The 18,045-nt window shown below is 37.2% G+C and overlaps 1 protein-coding gene across 1 annotated transcript in view; it reads left to right on the top strand.

The window, feature by feature from the left end:
- Positions 1-18,045, top strand: part of ABCA12 (ATP binding cassette subfamily A member 12) — a 159,652-nt gene that overhangs the window by 71,854 nt on the left and 69,753 nt on the right. The window contains exons 9-15 of the mRNA XM_014740290.3: positions 4,234-4,309; positions 7,494-7,612; positions 8,529-8,635; positions 14,211-14,467; positions 14,566-14,678; positions 15,908-16,029; positions 17,690-17,863. Coding sequence (XP_014595776.1) covers positions 4,234-4,309; positions 7,494-7,612; positions 8,529-8,635; positions 14,211-14,467; positions 14,566-14,678; positions 15,908-16,029; positions 17,690-17,863 — 968 coding nt within the window. The remainder of the gene's footprint in view (positions 1-4,233; positions 4,310-7,493; positions 7,613-8,528; positions 8,636-14,210; positions 14,468-14,565; positions 14,679-15,907; positions 16,030-17,689; positions 17,864-18,045) is intronic.

The following is an 18,045-nucleotide window of genomic DNA, read 5'->3' as shown; positions in this document are numbered from 1 at the left end:
TTATTGGTAAAAATACATCCCTCAACTAATCAGCTTGAAAATGCACAATGGGGCTGACCCTGTGGCCCAGGATTTCGCGGGTTTGGATCCTGGGTGGGGACATGGCAACACTCATCAGGTCATGCTGAGGTGGCGTCCCACGTACCACAACTAGAAGGACCCACAACTAAAATATATGTACACTATGTACCTTTTGGGGAGAAAAAGGAAAAATAAAATCTTTAAAAAAAAAAAGAAAATGCATGATGGACATCAGAGTGTGAAGAGATGGGTATAAATCTACCGTCACTCCCAGTAAGACAGGCTATAGCGTGTTGCTAGTGAGTCAGAAGATGTCACCTTTGCAGATATAGAACAACAGTATATAGCACACACACGGAAATACACAGACATATGCACACAGACACATACAGACAAAGATTTAGGGCTGTAAGGAATAAATCTCTATTTCCCATGTAAAATGTTTGGTTAGCATTTACCCCTCCTCAATGAGTTTAGAATTAGGTTTTTTCAACTGAGCTTCTCAGCTTTTAAATATGTAGACTTTACCTTTGGATCACAAGTGTCCTGAGCGCTTGAGGTCACAAGCTGATTGTTCATTATAAGATCTGAAACTATTAGTTTTCATATGTAAAGCAGGTTTGGAAAGCTTTGAAGAATTCTCACTGGAGCGTCTAACAAACTCTTGGACACCAACTTCTATTAGTCTAGAGCATTTTTTATATCTACGATTACAGAATTAATGACCAGCTTGCAAGACTGATTGTTGTTAAATTCAGTGGTCTTGACAAACATTAGGGGAAAAAAATGGGTTACTCTTTAGAAAAAAGCCAGGCCAGAAAGCCAGACGGTGCACTAACAAACACTAATTATTTCCTCCATATTATTTTTTTTGTATTTGCATTTTAAAGACTCGAGCGCTTCAATTTTTCCTCACCATTCTTCCTTTTCATCTTCAGACTCGCACCTTATAATTACTTTATAAAGGGATAAAGTTAAAATTTTTTTACAAAGGACCAAAGCTCATCAGTGCCTTAGAAGCCTGAGTAGTAAGCAGCACTTCTTGTTAACTGAGGTCGCAAAATACTTTTCCTGGTGAACAATATAACTCAGTTTTCAATATTTAGTAATGGCCACGTCTCGTGTCTATGAATATGCTAATGATTTCAGCGTGTATTCAAACATCTCATTGCATGGTCAAGATAACAAGGAAATACATTAAGGAAATGTGCTTTTATTCGTGAAATTTTATGTGCTTAAATTGGTTTGTTTTCTAATTTCCTACATTTGTGACTTCATGCGTCTGAGGATAGCAATGCGATAGTATTAACGTCAATTCAAAAAATTCATGAATCCCCAGTCCCTACCTGCTTGAGCAGAAGTGTCATGGCCTTTGAAAAATCCTTCCAGCTATTTCTGGGAATCCTTCAGGTAACTCAGACTTGTCGTTGAAGGCTGAACCCGTGACCCTAGTTCCACAGTGTGGGGGTCTCTAGCCCCCAATACAGACTCCTGTCACCTTACCCAGGCCACCCCATGCTTAGTCTTCCTGATGTCCAGTAGCATTTGTGAAGCGAAGATATTTTCTCCCTTGGCTTTGTACTCGCTTCAACTGGAGTGGGGTGACAGCTCATAGCAGGGTTGCTTGGGCCCTCTCTACTGTGTAACAAGGTTCACAGAGCTTTGAAGGTCCCACACTACTCTTTCAAAGGAGGAGAATAAAAAGATCATATTTTTTGTGTCAATGATAAGTGCTTTATTATCTTCAACCCCTTTTATCCTCCAAACAACCCTATGAGATATAGTTATTATCCCATTTTACAGACAACGAAACTGAGGCATAAGGATACTGGGCACTTTGCCTGTTATACATCCAGCAAGTGGCCAAACCGAGATTAGAACCTGGGTCTGTCTATGCCCAAAGCCAGGTCCCTTGAGCTCTTTGTTAGATGGCCTCACTTGTATTTACTCTCTGGGACGTATGCACACCTGTTTCCAGGATATCTCACCGAGTACCTGCCATCAGCGACCCTCAGAACAGCTCTGCTTTCAGCCGCTGGTGGAGTTTGACTCCTGGTGCCAGATTCCTTCCCACATGGTACATTTTCCCACAGCCATCCCCCATTCCTCTCCACACTCTGATTTCTGCAAACTTTCTCCACCCCATGTTTATTTCTGATTCAACCTCGATTATGAACACACTTCAAGATTTCTTCAGGAGCCTCCCCAGTCACCTTGAAAATATGCAGATGCTAATGAACACTAGGGAAGAAGCTTATCTCCTAACTTTCCGTTTCAAGGCATCTGATTCTCAGCTCTGTCTCAGCGAGGACCCGGGCTTCACAGTCCCGTATTTAGTATTTCCAGTTATAAACACTGAGTTTTGAGAGCAAAGATTACCTTTGTGACTCATTAAAGTTTGCTGTTTTGCAAAGTAGTAAATTATATGAAATTACATCTTTAAATAGAAAGCCATCCTTGCTGATGAAAAGAGGTTATCTGTGCACTAGATTTCTCTCTATATTTATGGGCACTGTTTTTAAATATGACTAATTCTACAAATTAAAAGAAGGAAAATCTCTCTTTTTAAAGGTCTGCAATGTTTTATACTTCACTAAAGCTTATGTGGTACAGTATTTCTTCCAAGATACTTTATGGTCCAGGAGGAAAACTGGCCACAGAGAAAGTCCCTACTTAACATCAGGGTCAAGTCTATCACTGATATGTACAAAATTAATTTCTATCAGTTACTCATTTTAATAGCTTGATGAGGAAGACAAACTCATAACTACAAAGCATACAAATGCCAATGAACTTGCTCAGCATCACATAGGAGTTCAAAGTGAGCAAGATTTAATCCTGGAAAAATGGTTTTATGTCCTTTTACATCGCAAAAGTATAAACATACTCTCAACAAAATTCTGTCCTTGATTATTCTATATATGAATGCCAACAATAATAGATATTATCATTATTAATCAGGTTTATTTATTTATTCTGGGTATCTTCATTCTTGGTCCTTTAACTCACCGATCCATTGCTATCGTTAGGGCAATATTCAGCTGCACGTTGAGTGGAACACAGGAAATCTCTCTGCTGAACAGGAAAACAAAAGGCTGCTCTGCCTGTTACCAGGGACAGTGCAAACATTATTCAAACATGACTGATACAGATGTAGACAGATGTAGACAGGGGGGTCTTTAATTCTGTGATAGTCTTTTTTACACACACGCTAATTTAAATAAACTAAATGATCAGCACCAGAAAAGTATGGATTACTGCATAGTTTTTCACTAAGACCGTTTTAGAAGGCTTTGGGACACGGTAACTGGAGACAGTGAGAGAATTATTAAAGCTGGTAATAAAATATCCTATTGGAAGCGATTAGGCCAATGTTAAAAATGACAGCGCCGAAACATATTGGATTATTTATATGGAATAAGTCGTGTTTGAGAGAAGACTGAAATAAGTGATACCATTTCCCTAGAGAGGCTGAATAAAAGCATTGAACTTAAGATGTTTTTATTTATACAGTAGCCTTTTAAAGTATTTTCATGTGAATGCTTTTGCACACTAACTCTTTAATACCATAACGTTATGTGGCCAACTGAATCAGCCATGTATTTAACTTCTGGGGCAATTCTTGGTGTTGAATTAGAGCTTCACATATGGTTTCCATTAGACCCAACTTAGAGATTGCTTTCCACACTCCAAACCTTCGCATTATTTGAGACAACTGAGAACAGTTCTTTCCACATTAGCCAATTTGCATTCACAGCTGCATTCAGTTGAAATCAGTGGCTGCTTTTTGAACGATGGAAAATATAGATTAGTGATGGCAGATGTTTCTTAAGGCTGCATTCTAGACAACTGAAGGCAACGAAAAAAGTGCAGTGACCCATCAGACTGAAATTGGCTTCATCTGATTACCACGCCACGTGGTAGTCAATCTGCATCATAATATGCAGGAGTCATCCATGCATATGAGGTCTTAGGATAAAATAATGTAATGGTTTTATGCACAGAGAAAGAATTTGTTAGAAATGCATGTGCTTGACCATCAAGATTGGCATTTACTTCCTATAAATACCTTAAATGCTTCCAACAAAAAAAGCATAGGTATCTTTTTCATTTTCTCCCCATTAATTTGACCTGAAATTATTTTTGCTAAGAAAAGTAAATCCTTTAATCAAACATGTTAAATATTCATCTATGTAAATGTTGTTACTTTAGGTGGCTCTGATAATACAACACATGTGTGGAGTGAGGAAGATGGACAGTCACTATCTCCAAGCAGCCTGGCTGCACAGTAAGTCTTTCTTTTGGCTATTCAGAATAAGCGATCAAAACAATTCATGAACATAATTCTTTTATTAGTGTGTAAGACCAAGAAATAGAAAAATCAACTCTTGACTGATCAAAGAAAAGGACATAGTTGAAATGTAGTAAAATTGCAACTTATTTTTTCGTATTATTCAATAACTCTTCTGGATAATGCAACATGAGGATTGCTTTTCCAGTTCTAAGATTCCATAACTAGACCCAATGCTCCCTATCTGGATTTGTTACCTTATGTCTATGAGGGAAATCTAGCTGGAAGTCCAATTTCCAACTCTGTTAAGGTCTTTCTTCATGAAAGATGCATAAGCCTCCGATTTTGCACATTGCTATTTAGTTCGGTTTTTCAAAATCAAGATATTTCTTATGCCCAGTCAAGATAATGCAAAATATGTTTGCTTCAGTAGCATCCAAGTAGGCAAAACTGCTTCCAGATAATTTAATTTGGGGCTCTTATTAGGGCATGGGAATATGTCACCCCAGGAATAGGCAGTGGATGTGACAGCAGCAACCTTGGCTTCTAAGGACCATTAATGACAGGAGTTCTCTGAAGTAGCTGTAACAATTATGGTGGGAAAAGCAAGCACTTGCCGGTGGAAGCTGATTGAAGTAAATTCCTATGGTTCAAGGCAAATTTAGAGAGTAAATGGCCTGTTATGTAAAACTCGTTTTGGACTGATAAATTATACTATTGAAATTCTTTGAGTTTAGTCCCAAAGGATACATTTTTGTGCTAATGGAAATTTGCACAAATAAAAACAAATAGTAGGACTTATTTTCACCATTCATTTCCTTTTCTAAAGTAGGATCTATGCATTTGTTTATAAACTTTCTGTTTTTTCAAGGGAAGTTCTCCAACTCTGGGTTATTCTAGGCAAAGTCTTTCCATAAATAACCACTTCCAGTTTCGGCTCCTACCTGTCTCCTCCTCGAAGGTGGCTGATCCAGATGTTTCTCTGAGAGCTATTGAGCAGCCTTGGGCAATTTCCCCCTAGCCAGGATGCCGTGTCCCAAATAATCGGGTCTTTTAAACACATCCCCTACATAGTCACCAGAAATAATTTTTAAAAAGATCTTTAAATTGAGACAACTGGATGCTTATTGCTGAAGCCAAGTATTTTTTATGAGAACTTTGAGGCATCCTTAGCATTGACAATGCTAGCGCTTCAGACCTGCAAATTGCACGGCAAATGTAGTCACAGACAGCCAGCTGACAGTTTCCTAGGAAGAATTCAATACTTTTAAGATGACTCTTGTTGAGATTGATAAAATTAAGGGATTTCTTACCTTTGGACTTCCTTTCCATTCCCACTTTAAAATAATCACAGAGTGGCAATACTTGGCATAAAAGGTTTTTTGGTCCAGAATTTTCTAAAGAAAGCTACTCAGCAGTATTTTTTCCACATAGCTCTCCTCCCTCTTCATTATTTTTGTTCTAAAGTTATTATTTTTATTGTTTTGTGTGTGTGTGTGTGTGTGTACGTAGTCATGCATGCACACATCTGTGATCTCATCTTTTCTTGTAAGCATTCTTCGGAAGTAAGTAGGATTATATATGAAGGATACATAAATTAATTAGATTGGAGGAATAATTGGATGTTTATGCCAAAACAGTGGCACATAGATATGGAATCTTAATTTTTGGAGTATATTAAATCCAATCTCAAAAATCTCGGCAAACAAATGTTCTTTATGAAGCTGAGAGAATGGCTTAGATGATATTTCAAGGTCACTTCTAGCCCAACATTCTTCTATTTTAAGTTTGAAAATTTGCCATGAGAATCTCTTGTGCCATTCCATCTGGAAGCTTAGGCCAATATTTTGCTGCTGAGCACTGCCCCAGGATGGAAATGGGTCTATGCTACAATGACTATGACAGAGAGGAAGACAAACACAAAAGAAAGGAAGGCAATATCACGAAGAGTCTCTGGTCAAGGAAACGGATAAGCAAAAGCAAGAGGGCTTGGGAACGTGTGCTAGTCTTCCTTTCTGTTTAATATGGAGGCTATGAATTGTATTTCAATGAGTGGCAGCCATCTGAACAATTAGCTGTGCTCTGCCTGCCAAGTTAGACTTTTCTTGCCATAGACTTTTTAACGTTTCTTAAGGATGCAGTGTTGTTAACCCACATCTAAACACCCTGAGACTTCTTTAATGTTAATGCAAACATTTTCCTACGTGTTTACTAGCTATGCTAGGATAAGTCTCTTCCCTTAGTATTTGAATAAAATCTAAGGCAAACATCTGATAGAACTAGTTAATTTGTGTATTGTGCAGTTTGATTTAAAGTAGATGGTTCCAAATCAGCCATGGACATTTATTCTCTATATATGTACATAAAATTGAATAGTAGACACCAAGAGAAGTGGTTACAGAATAAATAGAGATGTAGCCTCACAGTTAAAGTGACAAGGAATGCACTACGCATACTTATCTACTCGCTCATATGCGTTTGCCTCAAAAATCTTAGGCTGTGTCCTCATATGGCAGTCAGTTTGAAGGGAAATCAGAAAGTGGTTAATTTGGGAACACTGTATTGGTTGTTTAAAGAACAAAACGTACTTTTATTGTTCAACTGGATTCCACTACCTTCTGTTTAATCACAATGAAATGAATTTAAATTTACTTAGGAAATGTTATCGGTGGAAGGGATCTGGCAGATCATTTAGCCCCTGTCTGTCCTTTGACAAGAGAAGAAACTGAGGCCTGGTTGGCCGGGGGCGGGGATGGGGTGGGGGAGGGGTGCCAGACTTAGAGGGAAAAAAAGGAAATCATGCAAGAGTTGTAGGTTATACTTACATTGAAAAATTATTTATTGTTTCTCTGAAATTTAAATTTCTTTGGGAGTCCTGTGTTTCATCTGGCAAACATCACTCAGTGATTTTTTTTTCATATATAAATGTGCCTAGAAATGATCTTGATTGCTTATGATTGGATATGAAAATAATTAAATATAAAGATGATGCCCAGGGGAAAGGTAAGTGCTCAGAGAACCCATTCTGCATTTTGCCTGGCAGAGGGAGGATGTCCTGCTTCACAGTGTCTCAGTGCCCGAGGCCACCAAGGCCAGGCCACCAAGGACTCAGGATCTCCGCAAACTGGCTTTCCTGAATGTTTAGCCGACTTAATTCGTATATTCTTTTCTAATTCTATAGGCTCCTAATACTGGAAAATTTTGAAGACGCCCTCTTAAATGTATCAGCAGATAGTCCTTATCTTCCTTACTTGGCATGTGTGAGAAATATCACTGACAATTTGGCCACTGGATCACAAGGTATTACTCTTCTTAGCAGTCAAAATGCTGCTTATGGTTTCTAATTCAGCCCTAAAGTAGTAAGTCTTTTAAGACGTTTGCTTAAAAAAGAAAGAAAATTAGAAAATCTGTTTCCGTTTACATCAGTGTCAGTTTGGTGGTTTGACATATGAAAGGAATATCTAATTATATTATCATATTATTACTTCTCTTGCTGCTGCTAGTACCACCTGGACAGACTTTAGCGCATAATGTGACAATGTGTTGTATGTTATGTGTAATGGGTTATACCTTAGTAACGTATAATAATGATTAATGTGATAATGGTCACCCAAAGTCCAAGCGTCCAGAGTGGATAGGGGCTCACATACCCTTTGTGACATTTTCTATGCTCTTAATAATCTTTGTTGTCAAAAAATAAAAAGAATGATAATATAGACTTCCAAAAGTGGATGTAAATTACATAATCAAAGACATTTTTGTGGCAGACTATTGTTACTTCCTACCTTTACACACACACTTTATTTTTCAATTTTCAGCTTACATGGGCAGCTGTGAAGACTGCATTTAATCAAATGTTTCTTTTCTTTTTTTAAAAGAGAAAATATCTATTTTCTCACATTTTCTAGGAGATATACATTCAGTTTTCCTACATCAAAATAGTTTTATGAGACTTAATGGTAAGCAAATAGTACAACAAATAATTATGCTTGGACTCTGTTTACCAGGCATGAATTAATCAAGGTTGAAGGGCATATTTGTGTCACAATGATTATGTGCCACAAGGAAAGGTTAAATTATCATTCGTCTTATATTTGGATTGAAGTAGGCTATTATCTTAGAAAAAACCTTAGAAATAGGATACAAGTGTCTTTCAAATGGGTTTCCGAAATGACCTTGCAATTCACATAAGCTAACTCTTCTCTCCCCCCTACAGAAAATTTAAAACTCCTGCAGTCCACAATTCAATTTAAAAAATCTTTCCTTCAAAATGGATCCTATGAGGATGACTTCTCTCTACTTCCTGAAGTCCTGAAATCAAAAGTAAGCCATGAAAGAAAAAATAAAATAAAATAAACCTCAACACTTTCCTATAATACTCTGGCAAGACATATTTTTAGTTTAAGTTTTCTGTCTGTATCTTCATAAATACTTGTCCAATTTTGACTCCAGGTTAATGTTGGGGAAAGGGTGACAAATGGGTTCTAGTGCTCAATAGTGGTATTTTGTTTTTAATTGGTGGCTATCTCTGCATGAAATAACCCCTAAGAGCCTAATTACATTCTGCACACACATAAAGGAATGGCTAATAAAATAGTTATCTCATTAAACTTCATAATTTGAAAAAGCATTCATAATTTGATTTCTCATTTGAGATGTCCTTAGTTTTTAAAACTATAATAGTTAATTTTGAAAGCTGATGTGTTAGACTTTAGTGTACAAAAATCTCAGAAGTTGCCTCACCTTATTTTGATTACTGGCATCATAGGAAGAAACTGCTAAATCGCATTCAAATGTATGATGTTAAAGAAAGGGGGAAAGAGCAACTGAAAAAAATGTAAAACTCTGAAGTTAATCTGAGTTGGTTCATTTTTATTTGTCTACTATTCTTTCTTTAGCTCACGCACATAGTATACAGGTTATCATGAAATTCACTTCATTTCTTAAATAACCCTATTAAATTTTGAAAGCAGCTTTCCTGGTAATAACAGCAGTTTAATTGGGTTTATGTTGCCAGGGATAAAGTAAAATTAGAACTGGTTTATTCAGAGCAAGCGAGATGACTTGCTGTGCAGTCAGCATGGCATAATTAAGCAGGCATCCAAAATATTATGTCTATGTGCATTACAAATAAATATACTAGTTAGAGTACCTACGTTTTAGTCCTAGTCTTCTACACAAATCAAAATTTCTAATGTACTTAATTTAGCACTATCTCACTTTGTGCAAATGAGAAGGAAGTTATGCATTCATCTGGAAAATTCCTACTCATCCTTCAAGGACAAGTTTAAATGTCACTCCTATAATATTAGAATATTGCCTTTCTCCCTGTTTTCCAGCCAGGATAATGACTTTGTGCACATGTAATAGTTATCCATTCATTCATTTCATCCATCATCTGTACTCTCCTAACACTAATATATTTATTTAAAAGACGTAATCTCTAACCTCAAAGTCCTTATCATCAATCCAGAGGAGCAGATGGGAAAGCAGACCAATAATTGTGACACAGTGAGATAAGTGCTGTGGTTTGTAGATGGATGGTATTATGTGTAAGATGGGATATCTAACTCGGATTGCAGGGGATGGAGGTGGAGAGAAGACGTTTCGTGGAGGAGATGATGCTTACTCTGAGTCTTGCAGGCTATGTAGGATTAGGTGATAGTTCTGCATTCCAGACATAGAGACCTGCATTTGTAAGAAGACAGAGGTGTGAACCTGAAGGACAGGTGTAGATTCCCCGGAGCTGCATGTCCAGCTAGAGCAGAAGATGCCTATGGGAGAGGCAGGAAAGGGGGTTGTGGAGAGACTGGGCCCAGATCCCAAAAGGCCTCTTTATGTTCAGTCAAGGGGTTTCAATGTGATCTTGAAAGTTGAGAATGTGAAGGAAGCATTGCCATTTTAGAAAAAGATCTCTCTGGGAGAATTATAGGGACTAAGTTGGAGGAAAGCTGGTGGGTGATTTTTGTGGTAACCTCAGCAAAAAGTGAGACCCTGCACTATGTCAGTGGCAGAGAACATAAGGAAGAGACGGTTTCAAGAGCACTATAGGAGGCTGAGTTCACACGAAAGGACAGCCAGTGAAGTGTGGGGCGTAAGGAAGAAGAGTCTGATGACAGTGAGATTTCTGGCTTTTGGAACTTATTACTTAGCATTATAGTTTGTTGTATATGTAGAGTCTATTTCCCTCACTAGAGTGTAAACTCTGAAGAAATTATGCCTTCTGCATCTCTAAAGCCCCACATCTAGCACATAGCAAGAGCTAAAGACTCGACTCATGAATGTGTCAACAAATGAGGGTGCTAAAGAAAAGCCCTGGCAATGTAGTTGCTACCCAGGCAATTCCTCATTGTAGTTCCCAACCTGAAGTAACCTGGCAGCACTCATATACGCTGGAGAAATGGAAACAATATATCCCCAATCATTTACACGAATGGAACGAGAATGGAGCTAAAGACAATTTAAAACAGCATCCACATTTTGAATATACTGCTCCTCTTGAGGGTTGAATTATGAAAAAGGTTCTAGAAAGCCCAGAAGTGGAATAAACTGCAATCTTGTCCCTTGGGTAGAAAATTTATTGTCATTGGTAACAAGTGTGGCTGCTATTTCCAACTGCCAGAACCCATTTGTTCCAAGACTACAAGCTCCATGAGGAGCATTGCAAAGTCTGTCTCTTTACTTTGTATCCTCAGCGCCCGGCGTGGAAACATTCAGCGCCTATCATTGAAAGAATGAAGACAAACTCCTAGTTTTACAAGAGATGTTTTTACTTCCCTGCTTTGGTCTCTCTGGTAATTAGTATTTCGATTGTGACAATCGATTAGTGCCCACCCATTCCAAAACTTTATTCATGGTATTTCTAAGACGGTTTAGACTCTCGAAAAATGTCAAATGCCTGTCATTCGTTGGTGACTTTTCCTTGTTCTAGCTCTAACATTCTACTTTTCTTGAGCTTTTGTATTTTCTCCTCCCTTCGTTGCATGTTTTATCCCTTTCTCTGTTCAGTCTTTTTGGTGGGAAGGATAACTTCCTGATTGGAGAACTACACATAAAGTGGATACTCGCTGCATTGGGCAGAAATATGGATAACGCAGTATTTGTATCGTAACACCTTTAAATAGACTCCTTTTCCTTAATTTACCTGCTAAGAGCCCAAGGGTGTTGTTATCATTTTTATGCCTACAGTATTTTGAGATCTACACCATCATGTCTCTTACAATTCGGATTCGGATTCATTGAGGAACCACAGGCATTGGGGAGTTCAGTCCCAACTGGACATGGAGTCAGTTATGGGTTGTTGTTCAAGTTTAGGCCTGAGCTCTTACTCACTATGTGGAGCAGGGTCATATAAAGGAGAGGACTCCACATGAGGCTCTGACAAACCTGCAATCTGGACTTGACATATCCTTCTGAAGAGAGAATTATAATTCTCTGAATTTAATTGATTATTAATAATCCATGATTCTTCTAGAAGTTTAATGCACATATTGCTTTTAGAAGAAAGTATCGACAAATACTCCATGACCATCGTGTTGCCCCTGGGTGGATGTGCTCCACAGTACTTTCCACGTTATTGACCCTGAATTACATTCTTATTTCAGAGAACTAATTCTACTTCAGTAACACGGCTAGATTTCCAGTTTCTTTTTCTACAGCTTTATCTTCTCGAGCCAAGATTACACTATATGGACTTTTACTGGTTTATTATACATGTATGCCAAACTTGCAATTAAGACATATATTTCAGTCTCTACTGAGTAAAAGTCATTCAAATTTACTACAACAGCAAAAGCCCAATTAAAACAAATATTTTGGACCATGAGTATTTATCCTTTTATTTAAGAAATCACCAAAATGAAAGTCCTTGGAGGATGTGGCAAGAAGGCTTGGCTCTGTTCGTTAGAAGTATGATTATATCTAGAATTTGGAAAATCAAAGTAAAAAATAGAGTAGCAATCCTAGTTATAGCCAGTAAAATGATTGGATCTATTACATAATGGAAAATTTCTCAGAGCAGTAAGACTAGTAAGTAGCATTTTAGTACATATAAGACCATTTTAGATAGTCCAAAGCCAGGAGTCAATTAAAATACTAAATGCAGTGGAAAATAGACCCATGATATTTGCTATCTAGGATGATCAATGTTTAATTGCTACTGCCTACATGTAGTTACTATTAACCTCTCATCAAAGATACATCATTGTGGCTTTCTCATTTGAGGCATGGGAAGAAGTATTCCTAAACATTTGCCTGTATCATAAAATATTTCATTTCTGTCAAAATACAACTTCTAATTGGAAACGAAGTTGCAATGAATGATCCATATATTTGCTTCTTTAGATGTTGCTCCAAATTCTTTGACTTCTTAAAAGAAATAGCTCTGGGATAGCTTCCAAGTACGGCAGCACTGGCTTTCCTAGGGACATATTTTTTTTTCCCAGGAAGCATGACTTGGGAATACACCCTTAGAACTCGGAGAGCATAGTGAACCACAGAGAGGAATAGAGTTGACAGCATAGGAAATTAGTTGATTTCTAATTTTCTCCTTTTCCTCTGGGTGTGAGATTTTAAGTTCTTTTAAACACTGCCATTGAGCAAAAGCACCTAATTTCCCTCAATAGGTAAGAAGATCGAAGATAACATCAACAGGGCAGACGGTTCTGAAACTCTAGGTGTATTCCCATCCATATTTTAAGTGCAGTCTTATTAAAATGCGTGTGATTCTCATGTTGCAGTTTAAAGAAGGGTTTTTTTCTGTTCCATTAATTGTTTTAAGTTGTGGCAAAATACATATAACACAAAATTTAGCATCCTAACCATTTTTAAATGTACCGTTCAGTCCTATTTAGTACATCCACGTGGCTGTGCAATCAATCTTCAAACTCTTTTCATCTTGCAAAACTGAAACCCTATACCCATTAAACAACAACTCCTTACTCCTCTCTCCCCCTCGTCCCTGGCAACCACAATTCTACTTTCTGTCACTGCGAATTTGACTACTGTAGGTACCTTACATAAGTAGGATCATCCAGTATTTGTCTTTTTGTGACAGGCTTATTTCACTTAGCACAATGTCCTCAAGGTTCATCCATGTTGTAGCATGAGTCAGAATTTCTTTCCTTTTTAAGGCTGAATAATATTCCATTGTATGTTCATACCGCATTGTGTTTATCCATTCATCTGTCAATGGACACTTGGGTTGCTCCCACCTCTTGGCTATTGCAAATAATGCTGCTATAAATGTGGGTGTACAAATATCTGTTTGAAACTCAACTTTCAATACTTTGCAGTATACAGGTAGACGTGGAATTGCTGGATCATATGGTAATTCTTTTTTAAAAATTTTTTGAGGAATCACGATGCTGTTTTCCATAGTGGCTGCATCATTTTACATTTCCACCAACAGTGGACAAGGGCTGTAATTTCTCCATATCCTTCCCAACTCTCATTTTCTGTTTGTTTTTTTTTAATAGTAGCTATCCTAATGGGTGTGAGGAGGAAAGAGTTTTTCGAATTTCCAAACCGAAGCTAGTATCTGCCCTTACTCATAATTTAAAATATAAACTAAAATACAAAATTAGTTTAAGTATTTGTGACTTAAGTGGGATGAAACTAAACTATATCTTTTAACCTGTGAATCTACAAAATATGACTACAGTTGAGAAAGATAGGTCTGATAGATCCAAAAATTTTATAAAATTCTTAAGACAACAATGAACTCAAACGACAGAAAGCAATGCTTTGTGGTAAAACTGTTGCCAAATGCCATCTAACCAAACACATATGTAAAATGTTTTTTTTTGAAGTAAATCCATTTTGGTGCCTTATTATCAACTACTAAATATTTGGAATCATATAACTAATCCATTTCCCGCTCTTTCCCCCTTCCGGAAAGCTGTCTCAACTTCGAAACTTGACCGAACTTCTTTGTGAATCTGAAACATTCAATTCAATAGAGAACGTGTGCCAGCTCTCTAATATGGACTTTGGGAAGCTGTGCGAAGAGAGAGCATTTCATGTGCAACTCCTCCAAGCAGCAGAGCTTGGCACCGAAATAGCAACCAGCTTACTGTACCATGACAATATCCTATCTAAAAATCTGTGGGATTTGCTTACTGGGGATCCAAACAAAATTAATTTAAACATGGATCGGTAAGTTTTTCCATTGTTTTCTTCCTTGATGAAATCCCTTCTCGAATAATTATTGATGTACCGAGTTCAACTTCTTCTTCTCTTCTGTTTCGTTCCAGGTTTCTAGAACAGGCATTGCAAATGAATTACTTGGAAAATATCACAAGGTTGTTGCCAGCCACTGAAGCCATGCTGCATGTCAATAACAGCGCCGACTCCTCTGAAAAGCCAGGTGTTTCCCCATCTACACTTTCGATGCTGTCTTATTAGAATGTGTGGGATTCTCATACTCCAGTTTAAGAGAGGCTTTTTTGAAGTTCCCAACCAAACCTGCTGTATATCTGCCCTTACACATCAGAAACCTGAAACTTTCAAATATGGTTACTTGTCTAAAGTAAACACACAGAAAGCTAAAAGAGAATGAAACATGGGGAATATGATTTCACAGCAAAAAGATCTTCAAAATTTAACTGGTTAGAACATTCACCTTTCGTTTCTCTGATATATTAAAGTGAATTAGATAGTTGGTCACAAGAGCTGGGATGAAATTTATTTACTTCCATGAGAATAATCTGATTTAAGAAATAAAAGAGATGTGCTACCGTCTACAGAAATCTCAATTCAGAACCTCCTATTAGTATTCTAAGCATGACGCTCATGCAATAGATTTCTTCTTTGCATAATAGCTCAATACGGAAAAGAAAGGCATTCAGAATTTCGGAGAACAGGCAGGCACAAAATTGGAAGGGCACTAAGTCCAAAACTAAAGAAGGTATATTTGCATGAGGAATACGTCAGAAAGAAATCGAAAGGCGTTTGCACAATGGAGATCACAATCTGCTAAAATAAAGCCAAAATATTGTTTGCTATGCATTAAATGACCCAGATGTCAAGTAATTATGATCGCTGTCCGAAAAGAGTTTGAAGTTAGACACATTCCATTTAAAAGTGAGGTAACGATTGTGAAAACTGTTTATAAATTGTAGTGTGTTGGGCAAAGTTGAGGAAAAATGCTCTGTGGCATTCTGTTGTGGATTTAGCAAACCTTGTCCTAAGTTGACAGTATTATATGATCTGAGGTTAAAAAGCATTTTGAATTTGCGTGATGTTTTAAATCAAGTGGAGAGATATATATTTAGCACGTTACATGATCCAAGTCTGGGAGGAAACCATATTTTCTTTGAGTCAACCTTACGTTCTAGACATCTTAGGAAAATTTACAACCCAGAGCAATCTGTTACCTTGGGTTAATGACATCATAATAGGAACAAGTCTAAATCAGATAGAAATAGATCCTAAAGATGCTAAGTTTGCCAAAACCGGGAGACATCTGTTCCTAACACAAGGCATACATGTTGAATACGTGTTTTACACAGAGAAGTTTTCTCTGTGTTAGTACCACTAAAAAGAATTACATTGCGACGAACATGTGAAGTTGTGTGTTTTTTTTTTTTCCTAAAGGTCAGTTAATAGAAATGTTTAAAAATGTTGAAGAGCTGAAAGAAGAACTGAGAACAGCAGGAATGTCCAATAGGAGTATTGACGGTCTGCTGGCCACTCCTCTCCCTGGTAACAGAGCTGAGGTGAGTATAGTGTATTGGTACTTGACATCCAGGTTTTAAAAGCTTAAATAGCATTTAGTATTTGTTGAGCACTTCTCAGTAAAATACTGAGAAGTTGTATGCAAATCTGGTGAATTTTCCATGCAAATAGAATTCGAGGCCTAATTATCGAAGAAAAATCCCGAGGCAAGATATTATCACTGTCCGTTCCTTCCCCTCTGCTGTTCCTTCTCCTTCCTCTCACCTCCTCTGTTCTCTCCTTTTCTTAAATCCCAGATGCTTTTCTTAAATAATTCAATCAATAATTCTTTATATTCACTCTTACAATCACATTATCTAAGGTAAATGTGTCCATTTTATTATGATGATATCAAAGTCAAGTTTCAATAACCTAACTGGGGAAAAAAACAGAGAGACCATTTACAGTTTGTTGAAACTAAAATAACAATGAATATTCATTTTCACTTTTTAAAATTCCCAAGACAAGACATAGCATATAACATAGATATGGTCAAGGGGACTCGGGGAAAGTTTGTGGGGATAGGAAACATTTTGAGGTGTGAAAATGAATAATGTCATTTCCTCATAGGCTGATAATAGGGTTTTCCACTCAAAATGTCTTATCTTATATCCCTTTTCCAAGTCCGTTGTCTGGAAGTGTCATAGAAATTTTCAAAAGAGCTGTAGAGCTTAAGGCCTCATCCATTCAAAACTTACATGTGACAGAGTGTGTCATTTCTAAGCACAGGCCAGCTATTCTCCAATATTGGATAAAGTTTTTTAAAAGCCTTTAAGCCTGCCTTTGGAAATATTTATGTTTACTTGTGTCATATTAATTGGTTCCCCCACATAAAAATTAAAACTACTTTGCCTTCCCTTTTTTCCTCTTGCTCTAGCAAATACCATTCATTCACCTTTTCCCTTTGATCTCATCTTTTGCTTCTTTGATCCTAAGATCTAATTTCAGCAATCATGTTTTGGCTTCTGAAGAGCAGACTTATTTTACTAAATAAAAACATGCAAATGGAGGGCATACATTCTTATTACTTTCAAAAGGAAAGAGAGAAAAGTTTCAATAAACTTGAATTTCATACACTTTTCTCTGTATTTCAACTCGGTGGCAATAGAGAAGACATCCTACTTGCCATAGTCACACCTCACTTTTTGCATAAGCATCACTGTCCAGGATGGTTGGTTCACATTATTGTGTGATTCTGGGCTTTTTTTTTCTTTTTTGCTTTTCGCCTTTGGATCCCAGGATTTATTGTACGAGATTATAACTTCAAATGATTATAAAAATGAAATGCAATTTGAATACACAACAGTAAAATTTTAAAGGTACCATGAGTCTTCAACTAGTATTTTCCCATTTTCACTCCAAATCAATTCTCTTTCTTGGCACCATCATTCGCACAGTCGTCCAAGAAAGAAAGGGGGAATCAACATAGACTCCTCTCTGTTTCTTTTATCCATCTTATTTCTTAAGCTTTCCAGTGAACTATGGGCTCTCGGTAGTTTTATTGAGAGTAATTAGAGCTTTAAATACAAAATTATTTGATTCTTGAGGCTAATTTGTCATATTTTTAAATGAAGTCTAAGAATATAGGAAACACCTCTCAAAATGGACTGATGACTCTCAAAGGATTCACAGCAAAAAATATTTCCTTCTTCCAACTTGCAGATTATTTCCCATGTGCTCTGGCTGCATTCTTGTGATGCTAACATGACTAATGCCGAATTGGAAGATGCGATGGAGGAATTCTGCAGCTTGCCTCTTCCAGAGAGATCCCGTCGGTCTTACCTCATTGGACTCACTCTTCTGCACCACTTAGACATTTACAACTTCACCTACAAGGCAAGTTGCTGTTGATGGAATATTCTTACATTCATAGTTTAGTGTAAAAGTATTTGATTACACATGTGCTCTCTGCTACTGTAAGAAATGACATCCATTTATACAGTTTTTGGAATTATAGCTTGATTTTAGAGCTAAATGGAAGCTTGGAGATCATACATTGCAGATTTGCAGATTTTATG

This window comes from Equus caballus, chromosome 6, assembly GCF_041296265.1.
Source record: "Equus caballus isolate H_3958 breed thoroughbred chromosome 6, TB-T2T, whole genome shotgun sequence".
Lineage (NCBI taxonomy): Eukaryota > Metazoa > Chordata > Mammalia > Perissodactyla > Equidae > Equus > Equus caballus.
Note: the sequence above shows the minus strand (reverse complement) of the source record. Positions and strands in the feature narration are given on the sequence as shown.